The sequence below is a fragment of the Lepisosteus oculatus genome, chromosome 4 (genome assembly GCF_040954835.1).
Source record: "Lepisosteus oculatus isolate fLepOcu1 chromosome 4, fLepOcu1.hap2, whole genome shotgun sequence".
Taxonomy (NCBI): domain Eukaryota; kingdom Metazoa; phylum Chordata; class Actinopteri; order Semionotiformes; family Lepisosteidae; genus Lepisosteus; species Lepisosteus oculatus.
Window position 1 is genome coordinate 38538038 of NC_090699.1, and position 27712 is coordinate 38565749.

Sequence of the window (27712 nt, forward strand, 5' to 3'; positions counted from 1 at the left end):
GTCCCACCCTACTCTGCAAAAATCCACATCCTAAAAGAACAATACAAATGGATTTGTAACTTTTCATCGTAAGCTCTAAAACGACTGTATTCGGTGATTCTTGAAAGAACTTTTCACAAATCCATTTAAGACATAGCTGATAGAAGTTTGAATTTGTAAGTTTATCAATGCACCCAGAAAATTATGCCATATAATTTAAGACATAATGTCATTAATCAGACCTATAGAGGTTCATTTTGCAAAAGACAGCAACAGGTAGCAACTTTGGGATTTTATCTTGTAGATAAAAGTTTTTTCTTCTTTTATGGGAAGAACAATCCATCTAAAAGCCTGAAATCTGAACTGGTTTCCATGGGAGCATGGAATTTCAGAGGCCATCTACTATAATAGGGGTTCCAAAAAAGGTGAAGGGACTGTGTTCAATAAGATTCTGTTCAGAACACATGCAGTTTTAGCTCTCTGAATAACCCAAATTTCCATCTACTATTTTGGGTTTTAATTTTACATCTAAATAGTTCAACAACATCTTATAACGTGAAGTAAAAGCCACATACATATACAGCATGCACATAAATGCATTACAATGGGTTCCTTTATAAAACATCATGCTTTTAAAACCGGTTTTAAAGCCTATGTATTGCTTCATGCAGCTGCAGAACTCATTGCCCAGCAGCACAAAGGTCACAGCGGCCCAGTTTCCTTGGCAATATTAATAAGCAAGTTTGTCACTGTGGCTCATACATTTCTGCCGAAGCGAGAGATGTAAAGATAACTCAGCCAACAAAAGTGATATTAAGTAACTACAGAGCTGAAGAACTCTATGCAGGTTATTCATCTTTATACAGTTCAATTCTCCCTGTCATTGAAATACAGCCGACTGCATTTGATGGTGTTATGAAATGCACTAAAACTGCATTTGGACTTCAGAAGGTTTTGGCTTCGGCATTTTATCTTCTTAAATCAAAGTAGTAATGAGGAAAAATACATTCTCAGTACAGCTGCTGACACTAACCACTTCCGACAAAACATTTCTCCTATTTTTCATGACTTTTTGCATCTTGCCACTCTTTATCAGTTGTCTTCCAATTAAGTAACATCTGAAATTCAAGACGTTCCTGCACACTGCTAGCAGACCAGACCAGATTATCATTAGAGTTAGTGTTCTTGAGAAGAGAAAGGTATCTTTTAAAATGTTTTGGTCAGTGGGGATGAGATGAACTTTTACTAGAATTCAGAATTTCACCGTTATAAATTTCCAAAGAGGATACCAAATTTTGACATGTACAATTTACTTGGGGACCTGACTGAGATATCCAAAATCCTTCAAAGCTTGCTGATTCTGGCATCCTTTGAAAACAGGCTAGATGGAATTCTTAGAACATTAAACCTCTAGCAATCAAATAAGCAAAATGGGCAAACCTCTTGCCTGTATCCTTTTTTTTTTGGTTTTTAGACATGTTTCCAGGTGTTAACCTGGAACTAAACATTTTTAGTAAAACTAATCCTTACTAAACACTTTCTCATGTTATATGCAAACAGGAAATGTCAGTAATTCTTGTGTAACTGAAAGGTGTTATCTTGCTATCATCTTTGGGAAGGTGCAATATTTTCCCTGTGAATTTGTTGTCCTCTGCACAGCTCACCTTGATTTTAGTTCTTAAAGTTTCTATATATAATAATACAATTTAAAGGCATTTTGTTCTGTACCACCTATGCCTTCAGATATCTAGCATTATGTGATAATTAAATATCATAATTCATATATATATATAATATAGATAATATCATATTTAAGGTTTTAAGGAGTCATTTAATAAACTGCATTTTATTACCATATTTGTCTCAAAAGCTGCTCACAGTGTTTCTTTCACCATTGTTGATTTGCAGCTCTATAATCTCAGAGCAAATGGCTATTGTGTTTCTAAGACGTGTTGCAACTTTACACAAGTTCCTGCCCTTTTCTTCTACTCATAAATTGATTACCTCTGGCAGACTTTTTAAAAGAAAATAGTGCTCAGGGTATGATCCATTTAAATCTTTTACGGTATGCTGTGGACTCCCAACATACAGTATTCTCTTCAATAATGTCTGTGCATTATATCCAGGTATGTCCATAATGAGAAGAATTACATATTTTTAAAATCCATATTAGTTGAATTTTGTTTTCTGATAAAATATTTATTTTTCACCTATGAGAAACCTTGTTTTTTTATTTTCTCTGCATTTAGCTGTCGTTTGGTACAGTATAGATGTACAGACCTAGATATAAAGGAATTTATTTTCAGCACATACGTAAAAACAAAATCAATTCATTCCTATAGTCCGGGAAGAAAACAGGCTTTTAAAATGCAATGTTAATTGCATTCAACAACAACAACAAAAACATGAGAAAATAAACACAAGCACAGTCATTAAGAAATGTACCATTTTTCATTTTTATACAGCACAATTCTAGAATTGTAAGGTGCATATAGAAAAAAATACTTTTACTATCCAAAACCAAATAATTTGTATTGTATTTGACCCATATTTGTTAATCTTCTATCTTGTGGTCTGTGGGTTACTGGGGGGCTTTGTCTGCTGTCCCCTGAAGAACTCTGGACAGACTGGGCCAGGGGTTGGTATCTAATCCCCAGCAATCGGCATTTGGATTAGTACTGCACAACACACTGAGTGGGGGGAAGGGAACTGTGCATCAGACAGAAACAAAGACATACTGCTGGAATAACTCATTGAGAACTGGTGCTATGGTGCTATTATAACCTGGAGATAAGGAAAGTCTTGACAAAGAGGATGACGTGAATAACATAGCAATATCGTTCTGTAACTTTATCATTTGGAAAAAAAAAACAACAAAAAAGCAAGTTGTTTGGAATTTTAAAAGAGGTATCCAAAAAACGAAGAACAGAAGATATTTCCAAATGAACTGAAAGACCTCTTACCATAGCCAGCTAGAAATCTCACAGAAAATCCCTTATTGGTTATTTAGATGTACAAAAAAGCACATAGTGAATAGATTTTGAGATGGTATGTACACTCTACAGAACACTTACAGCATGTTAACATCTGTCTCAATTGCAGATTTCATCTGGGGTACTATGTGGATCACCAATAAATCAAAGTGAAGAGTTCTGTTTGCTAAATATTTATAAACAAACCAAAGACATTACTCTGGGGGAAGAAAAGTATTAATACAAATAACTTTCTAGCTTAAGTTACAATAACAAACACTTTTCAAGGGAAAATTTAAATGCAGAATCTCTTGTATTAGTCTTATAGTTGCTCCACACAGATTATCTCTCCTACTGTCTACGTGCTGTAAGCCCTCAGTGTATCAAAAGTGAGGAATTGTGTATTAATGACTCAATTCAGGGATTACTGTTTGTATTTAAGTGCAAGGCACAGTGTGGTGGGGGGATGGTGAATTCCACCTGTTGAACAACCTACATATCTGTTTAGGAATGTGGATGGCATCAAACCTGCTTTAAAAAAAGTGATGTTTTCACAGCAGTTCTCAAAATGACAGCTACCTGTACACTTGAACACATAGAAAACAGCTGATGAGAACACCATGCAGACACTCAATTAGAAGGATCAATGCCTGTTCTATTGAGTACAAGCAATTTCCTTGTGGTTTTTGAAGTGCACTGCTGCTGGTCCAAGAACTTTGTAAGGTTTGAAGGTCCTTAAATCCTTTTAAACAGGCAAGAACAATGAATTGTCATACAGTATAGAAGACAAGCCTGTCCTCCTTATAAGTTTCTAGAGCTTTGATTTAAACAAACATTTTAACCACCCTGCACATCTCATTAGATTTGTACTTAAAATTATTCCTGCCACAGCAAAAAAAAAAAACATTCAGAAGTGGATGCATTTGTGGTAAAACTAAAAAGTCCTGAGAAGCCATCCGTCCTCAGCACAAGGTGTTAATAACATTACACTGCTAAGATTGAAAAAACAACAAAGAAACACCTGTCAGACCAGTTTCTCGCCTTGCAAATACCTAGAAGCTCACCTTTCAAGGAAACGGTATGCAAACAAGTTTCGATAGAACTCTAGCACAAACCAGCCACTGAAGTGCACACTATAAAAGGTGACCAATATTTCGTTCTGCTTAACTGATTTCTTGAAATAAAACGGTGATTTTGCACTCTAACTCAAGAAAAATAAATACATTTAAAATCTGATACAGAATATATCCAGTTTTTTACCTTGCTTTTGTTTTCTGTTGCGTGCAAATTCGGAATGTCTTAAAGAACTGGGAGCCGTCTTCCTATAAAAACTGTTTCTGTCCAAGGAGCCAGTAAATATTGGCTTTCTAGTCCGGCTGCAGTTCTCGTATTCCAAATTTAGTTCTTTCAGACTCAGATTTTCATCCCCGTCATAGCTGTCGCAATCATACTCCTCACAGCTGGTGAACCTGTGTTTATAAAATTGTTCTACCTGGGTTCTCGGTTTATAATCCAGATCATCATTCCGTTCCACAGAAGGTCTCTCCCTTCTTTCATTTTCCTTGTATCTGGGTTCATTCCTCCCTGAGCTTCTGTAGTACCTTTCTCTTTTGTCAGAGTCTCTGTAATCCTCAAAGGGCCGAGGTGTCCTGCGGTCCACATATCTTTTTTCAGGTCGCTCATACTCTCTGTAAATCTTGTAATCTCTATAGGAGGTCTTGCCATTGTCCTCATACTCCCAGTTGCCACTGGGGTGACCCCCATAGTGGTTTTCCCTCCTTTCAGATCTGTCACACTCCCAGTCTTCTTCTTTCCTGCAGTCCCAGTACTGCTTTTGCTCTTGAGCATACCTGTCCTGTTCCCAGTCCAACTGCCTTTGCTCCTGGCTGTACACTTTCTGCCTAGGAACTCTTTCATATCTGCAGTCATACCTGCCATCGTCCTTGAAGGCACCAGACTGACCAAGGACCACATTCCCCTTCATTTCAAGCGTGGCCGTGTCTGTGTATGACCTGCATTACCTCCTGCACAGGCTGCATTCCAGAAAGACAGAGCATGAAAGTCTCCACCTGACAGACATAGTGCAGAACATGCAGCCGGGGCTTGGTTTCTGTTAGTTTAATTGCACCGGCACTCCTCTTTTCCCAGACTGCTTCCAGCTAGAGTAGCACACTACCTCCTCCACCTTATTGCCCAATGGGCTGACAGCCTGTGCTAGGCAGTGCACTGGGTTTAATCATTTAACTCAGTCACATGACCTAGATTACTACACTGGCCCTGTTCTAATTGGACAGAGCTACTTTTGCAGCAAAACAGTGCCTCATACTGCTTTGTTCAGGGCTTATCTGCTCTCTTTCAGTTTATTAGGTGTTCAGAAGACAAAACTGCAAAGGATTTTACTTTTTGTCTAATGATACAAGAAAGATAATTTTTTCTGCCTTCTCACTTGAGTAGGAATGGTTACTAGTGTGATTTTTTTCTGGTTGCCACACATGAAAGCCACTACAGTATGTCTTAACTAAACAATCAGCAAAGGTCTTAAATAAATAATAATAATACAAATAAATAAACGTGTCTCAAAGCCTCCTTTTTCGTGGTGTACGTAGATCTTAGGTTTTAGAATTTTCAAGATTTCAGTTTTTAAGTTTTCTAAATGTTGTCTGTAAATTGAAAGTTTTAGCATTTTTTTCCCCACTGACTTAGCCCACCACTTATTTCTCAATTTCTCATTATGGTGCTTTTGCACAAGAAACCATGAGAAATAAATAACCTATCTACAAACAGACGCCTCATTCAAAGTCACCCATGTAGGGAGAAACTGGCTTGCCTCTCTACAATGGCCCATTGTTATCTGTTGTCCCCCTTTCGGTATTTCTTTCACCCCATTTCTCTGGGGATAGCCAGAGTCTATTCATAATGTTTAATATCACAGAAACAGTTTTTTCAAGATTCTAGAAGATTAGAGCTCTAAAGCCAGATCAGCAGTATGTTAAACTGTTTAATTCACAATATTTTACACCCATTAACATTATCAGTCTCTAATATAACTTAAAAATCTCCTGAAGTATGTTTATTTTTCATGTTTGTTCTACAATGAGGAAACATGGCATGAAATAACTAGATAGATTGTTGGAGAAGCTATCTTTAATGTTTTGCCTTGTTTCCTTCCAATTCAGTTACAGAATTTGTTTTATCAACACACTTTGTTAAAGTTTAAAGAAAAAGCATGAATTGTTCATGGATAATTTCACACAACCACTCTGCTTTGGGATTTAATTCTCATCCTGCGAAACTGTATTTCCAAAACTAATGTCTTCCATTTCACTAATGTTTCCTGACTATTTACAAGGGCCTACCACTGAATGAGGGTGTGAATTTACATTTTACAACAAAGATGTAAAAAACAGGTGACAATGGGACTTAAATTTCTTCGCGATTGCACCTTGTAGTCGTCAGTGACTCTGAAAATTAGGTGTGAGTCCCAGTTTGGGTTACCTGAGTAACAGGTTTTCACATTTATGCTGTTACTAAGTGAACCAACCAAACACAGATAAGCAAGCAAAAATGACTAAGTGTCCTTATATAGTCTTTATGAACTTATCAATAAAGATGGAGAAACTTAACATACAGGGTGTTTTACTGCCCTCTGTAAAAATAAAAAGTAAAGTTACCAAAGTGTACTACACTGGGAAAAAGTATTTTTGATTTCAACATCTTTGCTGAAAATAACAGGATTTCCAAAGGAAAGGAGATACTCATTTAATCCACAAGATGTACTATAGTGTATAACAAAACAATATTTGTGAAAATCTATTGCTCTGCAGAGGAAATATAGCACTATTAATTAAATTACTTCATGCTTCACCCCGATCCTCTCAATTGTCAACACTGCCCAACCTATTACTGTAAAAATAAAACCGAACACCACCTGTAAAACAATTAAAGTCACAGTCACAGCTTAAAGTCTAATAAAAATTGAACCAAAAACTAAAAAAGTTAATTATTCCAGGGCACCACATGTCTGTGTATAAAAGGACATTAAGGTATTATCAGGTCAGCTTACATTGTGAATTATAAATGATCTATAAGAAAAGATTATGTTCTTCCTTTGATTTAACCCACAACCCCTTTTAAAATATTTGGTGAACATTACTTTTTAAAATAGCTTAAGGCCAAGGAAAACAGGGGTAAAAGCTCTGCTCTTGTGAGGTTTAAAAGAAGGTCAAACAGCAGTGTCTGTATTTCAGGGGGGGGCTTACTCAAGACACCAGAATGAAAATATTAAACGAAACAGATTTTCTTAGAATAATCTAAATAGTAATTGCATCTAAATGTCCGATCACCCCATTTGACTCCTTCACAATGAAGTTAGTGTGAGCATAGTTCTCTCAAGAGAATGAGCATTTATTTTGAATCTTCTTAGTGCAACACAATGCAACATAAAACTGCTCAATAAATAACAAGGGAGAGAGTTCAAAGTTCTGACTTGCTGAATCATTTGAACTTTTTATGACTTTGAAAAGTCAATTAACATAAAAGGCAAGGGCATACTGAACTCATACCAGCAACTCATTTTCTTTCCTAAACAGTGGGGAGCAATGCTGACAGGACTAAGGGCAATTTCTTGCAGATTGTTTTTTCCATAAGTTTAGCTCCCTGTTGAAATTTAACAGATTTTCATTAGAAACTGCTCATAAAGACTTCAGCATTTGCATTCTTTAAGGAGAAAGCTATTCCAAAGCCTCTTAAACTGCTGGTCTAATTATAAGAATGAAGCAAAAATAAACTTAAAAGGATTGCAGTTTAAGAAAAAAAATACCTTTGCTGAAAGCAAGAGCTTCAGGGATTCAGGGACACCCAATATTATACATGAGCAGTAATTGTATTTTTCCCTTGTCAAGTACGGACATTGCAGTGTAACCTTACACTTTAAGAAACCACAGAGCTTTCCTCTTATCAGTCAGTCTTGACTGTGTACCCAGCTGTATTAGTCTTCAAGTCTATACTACTTAGAGTAAACACCACAGGCCTTCAGAGAAGGCACTCGGAGAGCTCTCTGCAAGAATTGGCATGGATACCAAATTATTGGAAGGACAAAAAATTGATATATGACAAACAAGAAGAATAATAGTTCAGTATTCAGAGAGAAAAAAAACGTGATAGTGTTATATAAAAGACACATATAAAACAGCCCGTTTCCAACATCTGCTGTGTAATTGTCTGTAGGGAGTTTTCATCAGAAGATAAATAAAGACAATCATAATAATGAAAAAAATAATAAAGAAAAAGTTGCAAATAAAGAAAAGCCAAAATCATGGTACGATTGAAGACCGAACAACCTCAGTAATAAAAAATGGCTTTTCATGCAAGGAACTATAGTATTCTAGACATAAATCCTAAAGGCATAAATACAAGTACTGTATTAGTCTCTTTAAACCTCAAGATCTTAATGGTTTTTCTAAAACGGAAAATGTTTTCCTACCTGCTAACCTTCTGACTCTGTTATTTAAGATGTGGCTGACAAATGTTGAAAAATGGAATAAAGGACGCACGCACTAAGACACTCCAAAATTAGCCTCTACTCCCTAAAAAAGATTTCTTTTTGCTAACCATTGCTTTAGTACACACAAAAACAATATTTTCTAAGTCCCAGGAGAGTGACTTTGTGTTGGCCATTTCACTGCAAATGGAAAGTAAGGTTTGAGCTACGTGCATATGTGAAATGTTTTGTTAACGAGGAATGCATTCCTGCCATCTTTAACACGCCATCTAAAATATTTACATTATTAAAGAGCATAGTGCTAAATGCACTAAACTCTGGCCTGTTTAGAAGAGTGTTCTATACAGCATAACAAAGTTCTAGAAGGCTTCTGAGAACATCTTAAAAAACAAATTAACCAACTCCTAAAACCTTTCTAACACTGTATAAGAAAGTTAAGGCAAAGCAATAATACATCATACTCATACATTTTTTTTTAAATTAAAGCACAGGTGGACCTCACAAGAAAACATGACTGCCTTTCTCAATCCAGTAACAATGTGGAATAGAAGGCCTAATATTATATTCACAGATTTGTGTATTAAATAAAACGGCTTCATGCTTCATGAGTTGTGCTGTACATTATTCATTAGACAAAAAACAAAATTGCATTTAATGTGAGAAGCTGCATCAGCCTCTCTTCTGTTCAAAGTTTTGATGGCATTGTGTTGAGTCACTATATAACATTTTTCCTTGACACCAGGCAGTTAGTATGACCCTGCAACTCACAACCGGCAACCCACTGAAGCTAAGCTGGTGTGAGCCTGGTCACTACCTGGAAGGGGGACCTCCTGGGGAAAAAACTGAGATTGCAGCTGGAAGTGATATTAGTGTGGCCAGTAGGGGGTGCTCATCCTGCAGTCTATGTGGGTCCTATTCCCCCAGTATAGTGATGGGGACACTATACTGTAAAAAAGTGCCATCCTTCAGATGAGACGTAAAACCCTACAATTATTATTAATTAAAAATGGTAAGAGATAACAATGTTGCAAGCATGTATGTTTTGTTGATTATGATGATAATGTACTACAAAACCCTACTCTGTTAAAATCAAAAGTTATGAAAAGCTAAGGGACAAAGACATTTAAATATTGTACCTTTAGGGTGGACCAAGGTATGACTCAGCTGTTTGCTATGAGAAGTGAGAGGAAAAGAATGCTGAGATCAGGAAAGCACAGAAACCAGTCTGTGGAGCTCAGCCCTGTGTGAGCAATCAGATCTTTGTCTTTGTGTTCTATTCAGAAAGGCCTGTGATTGTACCAAGGTGGATATAGGTCAATGCTGAAACCACCAGTGAAGACTCATTCACATGAGTAAGGAAGTGCTTTGAGAAAGGAGTGCCAATAAATGGTTGGCATGCAAAAATATTCTCTGTTTGATGAGGAGGCTGGGATTCAACTAAATCTCTCTTCTTTTCAAGAATAATTAATGAGGTTTTGGAATTTTAAGTTGAATTACTTGTTGTAAAAACGGTGTACAACAAAGAACAAATGGTCATTTTATCTTTGTTAGTGATGACAGAACACATGCTATTTAATTTCATATTCCTCTCTCAAAGTGAATCAAACATCAGCTGATTATCAAAGATTCTTACTCTCAATAAAATTATTTACTATTTCACAGCGAAAATGTAAAACAGTTACATATTTATACCACTAAAACTTTATTAATTTTTACTGGAAGTCAAATATTCAAAGCCATTGCCTGTGATTTAACTTAACTTAAATATTTGTTCAATGTAGCACACAGTTCACTAACATCCATTTAACTACTGTATATGGAGTAAGTTATTTACTAGCAGTATAAAAGTAAATAATTTGGAGTAAGAAATTTGACAGCAAAATTTGCTACAGCAGTAATGCCATTAAAAAAAATGTATACTCAGATTTAAAATTCTTGATTAAGAAATGCACAATTAAGAGGACACAAAATGTCCACAAGGCTGTAGGTTAAATGAAAGTTAATTTGAAAACTTTCTGAAAGCTGTGAAAAATAAAAATGGTATATTGGGTCTTGTTTTCTACTTTTCATGTGGTATCATGAATTTGCTGAATGATTTAAAAGTAAATCCATTCTTACAGAGGGGTAATTTTTAGGTAAGCCAGGTGAAGTTCATACCTGTTGCAGTAGACTGATCACGCTGACAAAGGACAACAGGATGGGATACCATTAGGAAAAGCAGACAATGAATCTACTATAACATTGTAAAAATATAAAAGGCAATAAAGCTACTAACCATATAGTACAGTTTAAGGGAAGAGGATACCAATCAGAAAAAATAAAGAATTAAGAAAACAAAATATGATTTCACATCTAATTTCAAATTTGTTTACTGTATCCTTTTTAAACATTTTGGAACAAATACAACTAAATATTAAAGATGAAGCAGATGGATCTTGAGAAAGTGCTACACTTCCATACGTGGGCACTAAGACAGTGCATGAAAAAGATATGGAAAGTCGTGTATAGCTGCCTCCATGTTTTTACCTTCCGAACAACGTGAAAGGATAAATTACGTAGATAAGAAACTAACTCATGCAGCAAAAAAGAATCCTGTTTCTTGCTGTGCAATAACCGTCAATCATACATACTAGGAAAATAGTACCATACCCACAGTTCAGTAATAAGAACAAGGCCATTAGTAGCACACTGAGAGGTTTGGTATAAATAGAGGTTTACTATTACACAGCTGTAATTTATTTTGCTTTTCTAATTTGAGTATTCCATTCTGACTGGCAAATCGGGGGAAAAAACAACAACCGTGCCACTGATCAAGACACTAAATTTGTGCAGCCTGAGCTGTGCCCAGATTACCACCCCAAATAGGGCTCAGGGATATCGCTAATGAGGTTAATACAAAACAGCAGGTGCCTGTAACAGCCTCACTGTCCTCTGAGCACTGCATGGGTAAAACTAACAAGATGCATCTTACCTCTGAGCTGCTGTTGTTCTACTGTTAGAGATTCAATGTTGTAAGTGCAGAAGTCCAGATTCTCTAGTGCCTGAGCTCTGGCAGTCTCATCCTCCTCTTCATCAAGCATCGCCCCGAGCTCCTCCATGGTCTTGGTGTAGATCTCAATGTCTCTCTCCACCTCCTGAAGCCTGAGCAGGAGAGAATACTGGTCTTGCTCTGCCTCCAGGACACAGTCCCCATCCACCTGAGGAATTCCTCCATCAAAATCAGCTTCCTCTGGGATCTTAAAAGAGGTGTTGTCCTGGTGGATGGCACTGTCCTGGGGAGCACTCGAAGATCCTGCTTGGAACGGAGTGGAGTCCTGTGGAGTGCTCCTCCTTGGAGAGGGCTGAGGAGGGAGGGGAGCGGGCCGAGAAGGCCTGAATGCCAAGGAACTTTGGGAAGGCTGGCCTTCACCTGTAGGCTGAGGACCTTCCACCGAAGGTCTAGGAGACGACGGCGACCCCTGAGGTTTGAGTACCCGGGGCCTGGGTGGCGGGGGTCTCAGTGCTTTTCTTCTCTCTAGAGAAGAGCAGCCTTCCTGCTGACTCTTGGAAGTGGGGGAGCCTCTCATGATATCATTTTCACTGCTGTAATCCAGGATGGAAAAATGCCGGGATATTTTCTTGGAGTCTCTAGCCTTGTAGTCCGGAAGACTCTTCTCAAACTCGGCAAGCTGCTGAGACAGTTTGGAATCCAAATCCGGAGCTGAGCCTGCTAGGCACTCGAGCGTAAACGAGCTGGATAAGCCATTAGCCTCAGCCGTTTTGCAACCCACCTGCTGATCAATTCTGCATCCCGGTAACAAATCAGAGTCGGTAACACTCAACTGACGGACTTTATTTTTATGCTTCTTGTCTTGAGCACAACAGGATAAATCTTTGTAAGCTGCATTTTTGTTTGAAGTTTGAAGGACATTCAAATAACCACCATCTCTAGACCAATTATTATGCAAGTTTTCTGAATCTCTTTTTTTTGTTACTAAACTTAATGTTCTAGTAGCAGGGGCTGGGGGGGCCTCAGAACTGCTATCGGCAATCTTTTGGTCTACCACAGCATCTGGTATGTTGCTGTACCGTCTATTATTTAAAGAATGTAGACTTGGCCTTGGTGGAAGACGGGGTTTTGAAGGTGCAGAATTTGTTCTCGTAAGACCTCTGTGAGAAGGAGTTGGGTTCTGGATTGTACTTAACTTTGCGTCTATGACCGTGTCTCCCCTGTTTATAGGAATCCCCTGAGAATTGCCCTTTGTTTGAGTTCCTTGAGGCTCATGGTTCAACTTTGAACTGGCGGGGGTAGATTTTACATCTGACAGTGCTTCTAGCCATGTCGTTTCTGAGCTAGTTTGATCTGATTTTTCTTCAAAGTAATCCAAATCCCATAACTGACTATTGTCTCCACTGTCTTCAGTTTTCCAGTCACAGTGGTTATCGATAGTGCAGGGAGAACAGACAAATTTGTTTTCCGTTTCTTGTCCGTACTCAGAGTTGGACTGTTGCTTTTTTGTTTCAGTGCTTTGATCTTCAACCTTTACAAACCTATGAGGAAATATTCCACGTCTGCCATTGACTGCCCCTTCAAGCCAGCCGTCTTCCAAAGTGTTGATAATGTGAATTTTGTCACCTACGTTAAAATCAAGCTCCCCAGATTCAAGGGCCCTAAAGTCATACAGAGCTATCCCATAAACCCCTGTGAATTCCTCAGTGTTTAATGGTGCCTCTTCAACACAGATGTCCTCCTCTTCATAAATGTCATAGTCATCCTGGCCCCCTTGGTCTTCTCCTGCTTGCAAAGGACCCAAAAGCTCCACAAATCCTTCAGGAAAAATCCCTCTCCTTCCCTCTAACTCTCCCTCAAACCACCCTGGTTCTGGAATTCCAACAATGATGATGATATCTCCCTCCATAAAGCCCAGCTCTTCATCCAGCTGTGCAGATAATCCCATCAGAGCCCTGGCTTGTCCTAGGGCATAACTGGGCAATTCAGACACTGACCTCTTGGACAGTTTGCGAGACCGGGAAGAGAGATGAAGCTCCTTCACACAAGACAAAGGGAAAACTCCCTTGGAGCCCCAACAATTTCTTCCTCTCAGCCAGTTAGAGTCCACAGTGTCCTCGCCAACTACTACGTCACCTAGAACAGATATAGAAGAATAATGTAAATGTTAATGTAGTACAGAAGGTCCTTCTATCAGGTGTGTGTAATGACGATGACATGCCAATATTTCAATATTTTTTGATTGCTTTGATGGCTCCATGTTATTTCATCTCATCCCAAAGAAAAAAGAATGGGATGACAACTGCATGGTTGCACAAAATTGTGATAAAGAGAACACACCACTGTCTGTACATCATGCAAAGTGCAGGCATTCAGATTGTAATCTGAACTAATATTACTTTCACGGTCTTGTTTTTCAATGTATGGTGAGCTCGTCGTTCAAGACTGCAGTGATTCATGCTAAAGATAACACAAAGTTAATACCTCTCTGCAGGAGGAGGTTCCCAGCACTGAGAGAACTGTAGTCATTGATGCAGACGTACAGTTTCTCCCCTCTTTTGGTGTTCGGTATTGTGACTGGCTCCACAAACGTGCTAGGAAACTGGCCTGACAGACATAATACAACATGTCAATAAAAGAACTATTAAACAATAATCTGACAAATTTTGAGACACTTGTATATAATCCATCACCAAAGACTGTTTATTTTAACACCTGTGTTGATAATCTTTTGCATACATTTGTAAGGACAAGAATTTGGAGTTAAAATAGTCTCCATCCTCAGTGCAGTGCACTGCATAAAAGAGACTTCGCCTTTAAAACCTGATATGGATCAGTTGGCTAAGCAATAGGAGTCCCTTGTTTATGCCTTACGCCAATTCAGTAACTTTATCAAACAAATCAAATCAAAGTAATTTAAGATTAATGCAATCTGGTATAAATGCGATTAAAGATGAGATTATGAAAAAAAACAGGTGTGGCTTTATCTGAACTGTAAACAAATAACCGGAAGTGCATTATAGGAATAATGCACTGAGACCTGCACAGCTATTATAAAATGGCTGTAACAGTTATACAGAGTGATAACATGACTTAAAGTGATCAAATAAATTTTATTATTTCATGACTATGTGTCTATAATAAAAACGCTTCCAGTCCATCCATCACAACCTAGTGATAATTCAGTTTTTACATTTGTGAGATCCATGTCAAGACGTTATATTGTTAGGAAAATATATTAAAAAAATTCAAGAGCTATTTGTACAATACAAAACTTCTACAGACAACGTGTGCAGTAACTTTACAGAATGGTCTTGAAAATACATCAACTTCTCAGAAAATCAGATATCAGATGCAAGTATACAAATCGTATGACAGACTAAATGTTTAAAGAATTTTTAAAGAAGAATTCAACAAGGGTCTGGCTCTTGAGCGTCAGCAGCCACACGGTACGCATGAAGCTGTATTCTGAGCAGTACCTGTGACGCCATCTTTGTTTCCGAGCAGCCAGAACTCATCCACCACACTGAGCACCTCGATGACGTCACCGGTGAAGAGGGGCAGCTCCTCAGATACACTGGGGCGGAACTCGAACACGGCACGCACCACAGAGCCCGGCTCCATCGCTCATCACCTGAGACACACGAAAGGAAACCATCAGACTTCCAGCCTCGTGAAGTTGCACCACATTACCTTGCTTTACTGGAGCCTTTCCACAGTACAATCATGGAGAAATACAGTGGGTGCACGCAACACAACACCAGACACAAACGCACCTCTGTATGGTATCTTGGAAAACCAGCAACATTGAGGTCCTGTGCACATCATGCTCATGCATCTGTGCCATGTATGCAGAAAGGTTACAAAGACATTGGAACTACAGTTTTTTTTATGAAGGCAATGGTCACCAATAACTAACTGTAAAACCCTGCTAGCACCCTTATACGTCTTAAACATTCAGCTCTTTGGCCAGTTTGACAGCATCATTTTTGCTGTGTTCTTTACGATGCTCCTTTTTCCAGTGGATTGGCAGGATCAAACACCCCACATCATACGTAATTTTTTTGGTTCTTTGACAGAAACAAATCTACATATACATACTAAGCACTGTCTCAGGTTTTCAGCAATTTAATAAAATAATATACAAAATATGCATGGCAAGCAATTTCACTTCCATTTGTCATTTTTGTCCATTTGGCTTCTCCCATGAATCCTGTCTGAACTACATATAAAAATGGTAGGGGGGCATAAATAAGAAATAACCTATGAAAGAGAGCCTGAACATAAAGGGACACCCTCTACATTGGTCAGATGGCGCACTGACCTGAGTGTATGGTGATGTCAGGTGCACCTTCTTTTTTGTTCCACTAGGTGTCACTAGCCATCAGGAGACATCAAGACAAATATTCTTCTTGCGTTTAAACCGTAGGCTGTTTCCTTCATAAGGCTGTTTTCCAGCACTGATTTCCTCAGGCAGACATTTCCCAAGCCGAAAACACACAATTTTGCAATGTAAACTTTTAGCAGTGCAAAGGAAATTGGTAAAGGGTAAAGCCAAGAGTACAATGGAAATTAACCTCTCTCTAAATTGCATTCTCAGACGTCAAGGAAAGAGATCTCAGATTAGGCGTTGGTTTCATTTAAGGAAGGAAATTCTGAGAGCCAAGGAGAACTGTACAGCGAGTCACATCAATCATGGAAAAGGCAGACTCAGGGCATAATAGTAACAAAAGGGTAACTAACACCAACCTCTACATTCCTTTATAAGAAGTAAGAAACAGATTTAATCTAGATCTTGGATTACTCTACTGTTTTACTACACCTATAAATGCTTCCTACATGTCCCATTTGAAAGTGTTTTATGATCATTTGCCTAGATTAACAGGGTGTTTAATGAAGTTATAAACTCACTGATCTATTTAAACAAAAGTCAAGTGGTGAAAACTGTGCCCCTAGGAGCTGTATTATTTGGTAGATATTCCCATTGTCAACAACAGAACACAGCAGAGTGTTTGAGAGTATACAATCTTAAAAAATCAGGTAACAACGTGCACAAAGCTAATTCTTGATCATTGTACACTGTACATGTACTGCTCCAGGGTGCTGTACAATGGCAGACCCTGCGCTCTGGGCAGGCTCTCTCCCTATCTGTGTGTCTGTGTGTCTCATGGAGAGCAAGCTCGGGTATGCGAAAAGATCATTCCTAAGCCAAGAAATTGTAAAGGGTTAATAAAGTGATAATATTATTATTATTATTATTATTATTATTATTATTATTATTATAGGAACATGTAACTAATGATCCCATTTGTATGCACAGCATATCTCTTCACTCCTCAACGTACAGTTCACATTATACAGCTGTTTTAATAGGCCTATTTTTAAAGTGCATAGTACATTTTAAAAACGTTAGTCTCAGATTCAAGTCCTTAGAGTCATGTGGCCTAACATTTATAACAATTTACATACAGAGTACAGAATGTTCAAGGCCTAGTGATAAAATTGTATGCAACCATTGGAGCACATAAACAGTGGAGTGCTTGTTTAAAGAGAAAACACTGTGGCTTGTAACTATTTAAGACTTAAGTATTAAGTGCATGATTCGTTTATCTAACTTTCATCCAGACAGTTCACCAAAATGTATTTCCCTCTCCATCACAATACGTTTCAGAACTGTGAAATGTATAGCATTGTCCCAGGAGAAAGTTTGAAATTTTTGTGTGCCCTTTCTTATTCTGTGTCTGATCCCTAAGGCTTTTTGTTTCAGGCAAGACAGGTAATTCATGTCATAGCACGTTCACATGCAGAAAAGGAAATCACTTGGATCAACCCTGGAAATCTTCTGCAAGCAGAATTACAGACTGCTATCAACTGTGTGTCCCTCTTAATAAGAGTGGCTGGCTTTTTGTGTGCTACTTCAACATGGAATTTTAGTGCAGTAGTCAGGCTTTGCTACTTTTAGGTTCCTAATTATACGCCAGACTCATTCTTTTCTTTAGAATTGTTGAAACTGAACATTAGTCTTGAAAATCATAGGGTTTTTTTCAAACCTTCCCTAGGATGCTGTGTGCTGAGACTGGGTGTAACACAGGACAATTTACAATTCTGAATTTATAAAAAACAATGTCCCAACTAAAATGTTCAAAGGCATTAATGTCTAATTACTAAAATGTCTAAATAAATGACAAAAATGACTCTTTTCTTCACCATTTGTGCTTGCACAATACACATTAATTTCTAGAGATCCCCATATAAAACCCAAGCAACTGAGTAATATCAAGTCATGATTAAGATCTAATTTATGCAATTAAAATTGCTTTAAGATAAGGAACAGAAGCAAACACAGTTAATAAAGAGACACTTTCTTTCCATAAAAGTAATAAAACAAAATTATGAAGGATCTTAATATTCTAGAATTACAACTTAAAGTTGGGCATGGTGTGGGAGAGCTTTGCCATTGTATTCTCTCCAATGCAGCACACATTGTAAGCAGTGTCCAAGGAAGTCCATTTCAATAGCAAGCAGTCTTATGGTGACCACAGGGTCTAGGAACACCAACAAAGAGGAGTAAGCAATTCCCAAACAGCCCATGCGAGAGGCCTCTCAGTTAATGACTCTCACCAGCCTTGCGGTTAGAGGAAGCCCACCCAGCTTTGCAGCTCAACACCCAGCTCTCCATTCATTGGCTACTGTACTTCCCATTCTGAAGCAGAAAATGTCAACACTCCCTTTGAATTCTAAAATGTAAGGTACTTTTTGTGACCAAGTCACAACAAAACAGTCGGGTATTTAAAAATCCACAATCATGCATTGTGGTAGCTGTCATGCCAAAGTCCGGTACAAAATAAATCTATTTTGTGGAACATGACAGCAAATATTACATGACTCAGATTTCACTCTGTCCGTTTTATTAAACATTCTTCACTAGAATAATTTACCTGGAATAATTACCTTCATTCTAGGAGTATTTTTTCCTTTTCCAGCAATTGTTTTTTTTAAACATGATGCAGTAAAATGATACACATACAGGTTTGTGATTTGTTAAAATGAAAGTAGTTTGCTCTTTTGAGGCTTGAGTTTATTTTTGCATTTGTTAAGGTATTCTGACTACTGCTCCTCTCTAAAAAAAATCATAGCAGAGATTGGTGGGGGATAGTATGGTACTGCAGATCCAAAACCGAATCGCTCAGACATAGTGGTATCACTCAGACAGTAGTTCAGGTGGGTAGCTGCGTCAGCATGTGTAGGCTGCAAAGGAACAAGTAATAGGTTTATTCCACGCTGAAAAAAAGAAGAAATAAAACATTTTGGCTTTTCACCTGAAGAAGGCTCCACGGCCGGAAAATTGTGTTTTCTTTCTTCTTTTTGTCAGCATGGAATATTACTTGTTCCATAGTGGTACAGTACACAGGTGCAACACTCACTATGCTTTTCTGATTTTGGCCAGCTGTAATTTCTGGCAAACATGAACATTTTATTTTTTGAGCTTAGACCCATTTACAGTGTGTTTGTTTGCATAGCTTCCCCAGAGTTAAATACAACAGGGCTTCAAACCAGCAGGCTTAATTCATATTGAGTACATTTTACTTATGCATCCAGCACTATACGGCAGCATATTAACCAGAAGGATGCAAATAAAAACCAAACTGGACCTTTTAAATGAAATATGAGAAAATAGAAATATTTGCATTCTGCAAAAATGCCTCTGGATTTAAAGGACATCATTATGGTTTCAACAATTCTTCGAGGTTATTGTCTGTCTAAATGACATTTGTAATCTATTGTGCGATGAAGAAATAAATTGTGGAAAGAAAAGAAAACTGCTTTCTTCTGCAAAAACAAAATCCAATACTATAAAGCTTGCTGGAGTGAAGGAAATTTGGCTGGGATGATGCAGGCAGGCAGTATTTTCCTGTCTGGAGTTTGTTGTTTTGTCTCTTTGCCCAGGCATAGCACCACTTGCCCTAGCAGTGCATGAGGGCTTTGAACAACATGGCTCTCCCTGTAATGAATTTGACACTTGTACTGGAGAACCGGCCACAGTGGCTTGTGGGAACAGCTTGTCGGCTTTAGCACATGAAACAAACATGCTGTAAAATCGAAAAGAAATCACCCCACAAACCAGGCATGGTATGAAAATCTAGACTCTCATGACCTCCCTGTAGATCCTGACTGACACTCTTCTTTTTCACAGATAGGGATGTATATTAAGGATCTGTGCTGCTCTGTCATGACCAACTATTTTTAATTAACCATTTTATAGGCACTCAAAATAAGTAAAATAAGCACATGAGAAAGCCTTAAAATATGGGAACTGAATTAAAATGTGGGACGCTAAAGTATATATTTAATGTCTACGCTGTCTCTGTTTTAACAACACACTAAATGCTACAGTACATGTCCTGTATTTCAGCTTGGTACCAGAGCAACACTATATTCAAATAAAAATGAAATGATCCCTTTATTATTGTTGGAATTTTATTATTTGTCATGAAATTATAAAATGTTATTATTTTAAAGGACTTTATATTCTTTATTTACAATGTTCAAGCACTTCAAGAAAAAAATATTTTATTACTGTTTAAATTGCTACAGAAAAGTAAAAGAAAAAAGAAAATGAGACTCATATTCAGACACAATGCAGTGTAGGAAACTGAAAAACATCTTCGTGACACCAAAAAGTTACAAAAACTGATAAAACTAATCTCTTCATATCTTTCCTCATTCTGTTAAAATGCAGCCTTGATTTCAGGCTGTGAGAATTTGCATATCAGGTTTAACAGCCTTATGTGAGATTTTACTAATCTGCTGTAGACATTGTAGTTTTTAGTTTGCGGAAGATTTCATAAGAAGCCATGTTTTAAAATCTGAAAAACATCTGTTAAGCATAATTAGTTAGATCGACCTAAGACAATTTCACATTATTTAGGACCTGGGGGGGGGGCAACTGAAAATTCTCAATAAGGAGCAGAGGCACAGATGAAGGGTTTCTGAGAAGTGCTCCACAGCAGCTTCTCCAGCCTACTGGGTGAAAGAGCCTATAGGAACTGTAACCCTGACTTGGAGGGTGTATTCAAGTTTCTTCAGTTTCCCTCTGTAAAGTTCAAGATAACAGCAGTTTGTCACCCTGAACATCGATTCATTCTTTTCTACTTCTGGGTGAAACCAGAAAAAATAAGTACCATTTCAATGTCTGAAGAAACTGTTATCGATTGTTTTCCCATAAAGGATGGCTCTTAACAAGACTTAAAATCAGATTTGGTTTAAAAACCACAACAGCACAGTTTTTGTTTCTATGTAGGTCTGAAATGTTAAACTTAACATTGTGGCAAAGTGTTGTGACACTGTGAAAGTAAGAACATCCTCTTTAAGTCATTTGAAGTAAATATACTTTTTCATAGCGAAGAAATATGCCACTGAATTTTTCTTTTCAATTTTGGGGAGAGACAACACTGAGCTTTCTGAAGGACATTTTAAGCCACTACTAAATGACTGCAAGAGAGACAATGTTGATTTTACAGGTTGCAATATAGGTATTGCTATATTTTCCAGGGCTACCATTATTTTTAACATTACTTACAAAAACAGTTGATTGATGAAACAAAATTGAAAGTAGGTGGAAAACCGCCGAGAGGGTTTTCTTTACCATCCGTTACCTTGTAGGAAGAGTAAGTAGTCCTGGTGCGGCAAACAGTTTGTTTACATTCTTGATCCTTCATGTTGTTTTGAAAATCAAGATACCAAACATAGTGAAAAAGTTCACTCACTACAAACTTCACCACTCACTCCTATCATATTACTGAAAGGCAAGATCAGCTCCAGCATCTCACACAACTGAGGTCCACATATTTTTGAGGACCTCTTTATGTTTTCTTCTGTATGGTCATTGCATTCAATCAGATTTATCCAGTCCACACTAGGTCACAGTACGATGATCTGCACATTACTCTTGGTAGATTCTAGCCTTACATGAGATCAACTGAATTTCAGACCATGAAACTGCTCTGGATGCTGTGGTGCACTTTGCTGTTCTCCATCATCAGAAGTGAAGAAAGTAGTAAACATTCCACGTTTAAAAACAGTTGAAAGCAGCATTTTCCAAACTGTATTACCAAAGGAAATGTAAAACAAAGAACTATAATTCCTGGCTGCAGTTTCATGTTTAGATAACAGATTTCCTGGAAAGTATTCATAAAATTCACTAACAATTTTCATGATATGATGTTCCTTGAGATGTATTTACAAATGGAGTTTCAATACTCCAATGCTTTAAAAACATATGAACTTAAGTGAAGCAGTGTCAGAAGGCACTGAAAGTAATTAGCACCTTAGATCAAGTTGGAACATGGCAAGTATCCTTAAAGACTTGGCATTAAGTACATTTAATGGGTGTTCCCAACTTAACAACAAGAAGTATAAAAAGAAAGTAAAGCTTGCCTCATAGACAGGTAGACATGCAGGTACAGAAATGCCCAAATAACAAATCCTGCTTTAAATCGTTCCTCTACAGGAGACATACTGTACAGTACAGTATATGTGCTAAAAGTGTCAGGATTCATTGCACAAAAAAAAGTCACTGTTCCCAAGAAAAACAGTACAACAGGTGAATTCAGCAACTCTGACAGAGGATCACTCAGTTCCCTGTCCCTAATTTAATCTTTGTTCTCCTATGAGCCAAAAACAAACTGTTGCTCATAACATGAAATATTTAGATTGTAGGGCTCTGCTTTTCCACCTTCCCATGGTTTAAAAAGAGGTCTTTCATGGTCATGGGCTTTGTAGTCCTATTTGCTGCAGTCAAAATACACTATCTCAAGAGCCAAGAATTCTAGAAATCAGACTAAGAAAATACTTAGTGAAACAAAATTAGTGTGCCAACCACAATTTATAACACCCTAGCTTTCGAAACTGTAGTTTTACCCCTGGTTCAGAAACTACTTAGCAGCCTGCAGGACCAGTGTAATATATAACAAAATGTATCTACGAGTAAAAGCCACTGTGAAAAACTGGTGTTAAGGAGGTCAGGTGGCCCAGTGGTTATGGTAAAGTGCTTGATACCAGGAGGTTTTGTGGTTCAAACTCCATTCTGCCACTAACTGTGCATTACCCTACTCACGTTACTTACCATTCTTGTCCTACCATGTGATGAGTCTTGAAAACCCAAATCCTGTTGTGGAAGAATAAATACAGCAGGAGCAGCTCATGATGTGTAGGCTCAGTGAAAGTCACTTAGGATAAAAGAACCTCCATATGATAAATATACACATCCTGCCTTAAATCCTTCCTGTACTCATTTTCTTCAATTAAAACCAGTAATGTTTCATAAAAGTACACATTTCCAGCTTGATAGCTTTAAAGAAGTATGCCAAAACATATTATCTTTGGTGGCTAATAGCATATTTTATTTTCATGAAGCACAAATAAACTTTTCATTATACTTGGCAATTCAGTTAGTTGAATTAGATGGTCTGCTTCCATTTAGCACTCCTGTCAATAGATAAGTACCATCATGCCCTTTGATAATAACAATAAAGATGACAGTGCTTGAACTGGGTGTATTTCCCAAGCTATCTTGCATTTGTTGTTCTAGTGGATGACTAGTTGATGCACAACTGGAGTGGAGAATACCAAGGGAAACCTGTACTATTGTGCCCCTCCACAGTTTAAATATCAGCTTCGGGAAGATGGACTGTCAATGTGAATCCCAAACTACTGACGTCTACAAACTAGTCTTCGTTACCTGACTCAGCCATGGCCAACAGAGGACGCAATGTAAAATTCTGAAGTATCTCAAGAAAGCAATCGTGGAAGAAAGCTTTCAAGAAAACTAACAGGCCTACAACAACCCTCTCTGACCTTGCCACCATCTTCAGAGTTACATCCATGACCAAATCCTATGATGGACATCATCCTCAAACAGAGATCATCTATATTTGTTAATATTATTTATTATAATAAAACATGCTTTTCCTATTCTTCTTAACAATGTGGTGTATAGATTACATCTCAAGAGACCTTGGAGTTGAAGATTTATTTCTACAGTATTTTCAATGACAGTTCCTAAATAATCATTTCATAAGATAAAAACAGTCAATTGAAAGCTTCCTCCTAAAACCTTATACTGTGAATGAAAATAAATCAAGGGTTGCCTTACTTGCAAAGTGTGTTTTGATGCAATATCCACTTTTGATCCATGACGTACTCCTGTCTAAAATGAAACTGAAATCCTTATCTACTTGATCTATAGTGCTATATTTAAAAAAATGTATTTTTAAATAACTTACATCTTTTTTTTCATTGACAAGAGTGCATGGATAGTACAAAGTACTTTCTTTGTTATATTCCTGATTCCCTTGTAATGTATGCAGCACAGAATATGTACATATTGTCTGTGAATTACGAGATGTATATTGCTTTTTCCTACGCTTTAACCTCACCCTTATTAGCTATACTTGTAAATTACAGTATGAAGGACATCAGTATGTTTACTTTTTACTTTTGCTTTGAAAGCATAAGTTTCCTCAAAGGTCTCAGCATTTACATGTGATTAGTGATTAAAAGGAACATCTTTAAAACCTTCTTCCTCCACTTCAAATTTGCTCTGCCTTTTCTCAATCAAAAGATTTAACCAAGATAACATTTTTAAAAAGTTGTCGGGGCAAATTTGCCCTGTAGGTGGAACGTTTGAAAACCACCCTGCAAGTTCTTTTCTTATTTGTTTTCTGGAAAACCTAACTGCAGGGAAAAGAAAAACCCAAAACACAGCTGTTTTGTTTCAAGTTCAAATTAAATTAAATCATTTTTTCTGATTTATCCAAGGGCCACAAACCTCAAGTTACAGAAAGTGTGCACCACAGAAAAATGACTCATAACTGTACCATTATATTTTTAGCAAACTTCTCAACATCTAAGGGAAAAAGTAAAAATGAAATACACTGCGTGCTGTAACTGTGGAGCCCTGGTGCTTCAGTTGATATTACCAATTCAGATAAAGATTAGTCACAATGAAAGCTGTGACTTATGAATAACTTCACCAGAACTACTCTGAGCTGAGCCATAACAGATTTATTGTAATAAACTCCTTTTTGACCTTTGTGTGGACTATTTCAAACACTATGCAATAGGCCTGCATTGTAATGGAAACGTAACTGGAAAAATCTGTTGGATGACACAGGACAAAAAGAGTAACATACTGTAGACTGAACATTGGACATGGATTCCTGTAACCCTTTCAAAAAATATTTTTGGACAAAAATAAATATACCACATAAATACCAATATCCCTTTGACAGTGCAAGAATATCTGGCTCTTTAGATACAGTTCTTGTTGTACAAGCCAGCTGGTATTTAAACAACAGAGCCAAGAATTAAAACAACATAACCCTCTTCCAGTGAGGGGACTGGACTGAATGTCACCACACCATTCCTCTTTCTGTCCCATCACCCCACACACACACAGCCAGTCCTGGGAAGAGGATTGCTTGGCATTACCCTGATGAACGTAGCAGGGGTATGAGAGACAGTCCTGTAAACAGAGCCTCCTTCTCTCTTTCCAGCATCTGTTTAACCCTCTCCTGCAAACACATGCTACAGGCAGCTGCCAAACCAACAGGAGCAACCAAGAAGCACAAAGAAGAGACTGTGCTGTCTGAAAAAAACGTGGGAATATAAAGGGTTTTTAAAAACTATCCATAAAGGCTCTGTCAGAAATCTTCTACATTCCTTTGCCTTTAAAGGTGACCACAGTAGAAATAAAATAACTAAAAAAACAGCATTTGTCCTCTCTTTGACCCGATTGTCCCAAACAAACTGTTCTTAGCTACTTGTGAGATTTTGACCAAGTGTTTCATATAAACGGGTATGCAATTTTAAAATCCCCTTGTTATACTGAAGACTTTTTGTAAATTAGTCACACAATGTCATGATTATAACTAGCATCATGAAGTGCTGTTCTTGAAGATATTTTAGAATGCCTCCCCCACTTTTCGGTCAACGTATTCCATGTCATCATACTGCTCACACTTACAGTAATTAAAAACATTTTCACAACACTTTATAAGAGTTAAGGTAAATGGCCCATATAAAAAGTCATAACTAACTCCACCATTGGGTCATGAAACATTATCTTTTATCCTAACATCATCCATTATGCAAAAACACACGCCTTTCTGTCATCTGCTACTGTACTTCAGTGTATCTCTCATAATGCTCCAATTTACAACCAAGGGTGGGTTTAAAGAAGGCCTGAAGGTGCCTTTTCATTAAAACAGGTTCATACAAGTCAGTACAGTAAACAGTTTAAATACAAACATTCAGCACTTTTGCATTCCACGTTTTGCTCTCAACAAAAGTTGTCACTCTAGTGTAAATGAAAATGTGCTGCCACATACTGTAACCATGCAGTTTTTCCAACAAAAATACTTTTATCCCCTATAGCTTTAAACAGAGGTACGAATTAGCCTGAAGGTTTCTGCACTGGTTGGAAAGATGTCATCGTTGTTGACACATAACAAAAACGAAAGAGCTTCAAGTTTCAGTTCAATAAAATTAACCTTGCTTTAACAAATGATATGTTCAAGCTGGTTTGAAAAGACGGAACTGTAAAAAAAATGCTTGCAAGTTTTTATATTCAACATACAAAATGTCACTATTGGCCTTTTTACATTTTTTCCCAACTTGTGCAAACATGACTTCAGGTCACGGCTTATTCTTACCTGAACTTTCCAAACGGGCCTTGCAGATGTTATATAGCAGGCTATAGGTCATCCATAGTATTCTAGCATTCTTTAACACTGATAAGGTGTCGGTACATGTTTTACAGTAAAAAAAAACTCTTCTCAGTTAGGGTCTGAATCCACCAGTAAAGGTTTTCACCTCTTAAAAGCTGTATTCATCAAATAATGACTTCTGTTAAGCCACTGAAAAAAAAAACACAACAGCAATATTTGTATGGCACTTATAAAAGGACTATAACTCCTCAAACTTGCATTCCAAACTTAAAACTTTAAATCCTGGCTTTATTTTTTTTTCTCAAGCAAAGCTGGCCACTAAGCACTTGTCTGTTACCACACATAGCTCAGTCACCAGCCTACTGCACTTTCCATGACCTCAAACAAAGACTAATGTAAGGAAATGAGACAAGGGCTACCACCTGTGTTTCATTAAAAAATGTTCCTAAAATATGGGTTATTGTGAAAATACAGACATTAAAAGGCAATAACTAAAGGATCTCTCTCACTTTTGGCAGTTTTAATTAATAACAAATAAAGGATATTAAAGCCTTCTATTTTTTGTTATGGTATGTCCAAACATGTTCCTTAGGAATCATCCAGCAGTCACAAAAAATAACTTGCAATAATCAGTAGGCACACCTACTGAATTGTGTTAAGAGATTAAGCGATTAATCCATCCATTTTCTATCTGCTTTATCAATACAGAACCACAGAGGAGTATCCTGGCAAGCAATTGGTGCAAGGCAGGATACACCCTGGAAGGGACACCAGTTTATCGCAGGGCATATACAGACACAAACACAAACACTTACACCTGCAGACATTTTTTCTCAGAAGCCAATTAACCTATCAGTATGTCTTTGGACTATGGGAAGAAATTTAAGCATGTGGAGAAAAACCCTGTGAACACAGGGAGAATACACAAAATCCATGCCGATACCACCCCAAATTCGGAATTGAACCCAGGGCACCAAGATTGCAGGGCAGCAATGCTAATCACTACAACACAACGGCAGCCTTGGATGGATGCTGTGGCTTTGTTTTTTTTTAGGTATTAACCTAAAGCTCATATTAATGAGCTCAAATAACATAGGGAAATGTTTTCAGTAGATGTCTATATGAACGCACTAAATCACTGAACATTAATTGAGAGAAAAGAATGACTTTTGCCTAAGGATACCAAGACTCTCCAACACAAAGATGCCCTGAATTTTCTCTGATGGGATGTTGTCAAATACATAGTGAAGTCTAGATGGGCAGTCTACCCCACAAGAAAAAGCTGGGTTCAGCATGACTCCTGTAGGGGAGAATTGAATTAATTCTGCTCAAGTGCATGAAAAGTGGCCGGAGGAGCTTTAAAAATATAACATGCATTAATAAAACAGGAGATTACTGACTAAGAACTAGGCTTAATCCAACTCAAACTTTGAAACTCACTTTTAGCAACACTTTATAATAGGGCCTTGCTCCAGAGGATTAATCTGTAAATGGTACAGTAATAGATACGGTTCTGAGCATCAATATAGTGCCTCCCTCAACA

The 27712-nt window shown here is 37.6% G+C and overlaps 1 protein-coding gene across 4 annotated transcripts in view; it reads right to left on the minus strand.

The window, feature by feature from the left end:
• dnmbp (dynamin binding protein) overlaps positions 1–27712 on the minus strand; it is a 61931-nt gene that overhangs the window by 22887 nt on the left and 11332 nt on the right. For 3 of the 4 annotated variants that reach the window (XM_015347613.2, XM_006630836.3, XM_069189197.1), the window contains exons 2-4: positions 14920–15074; positions 13925–14047; positions 11423–13576 (exon numbers count right to left, since the gene is read on the minus strand). In XM_015347613.2, the coding sequence (XP_015203099.2) occupies positions 11423–13576; positions 13925–14047; positions 14920–15064 (2422 nt within the window). In that variant the 5' untranslated portion in view covers positions 15065–15074. Of the gene's footprint in view, positions 1–4211; positions 5142–11422; positions 13577–13924; positions 14048–14919; positions 15075–27712 lie in introns of those variants that run through there. The other variant, XM_015347614.2, reaches the window with a different exon arrangement.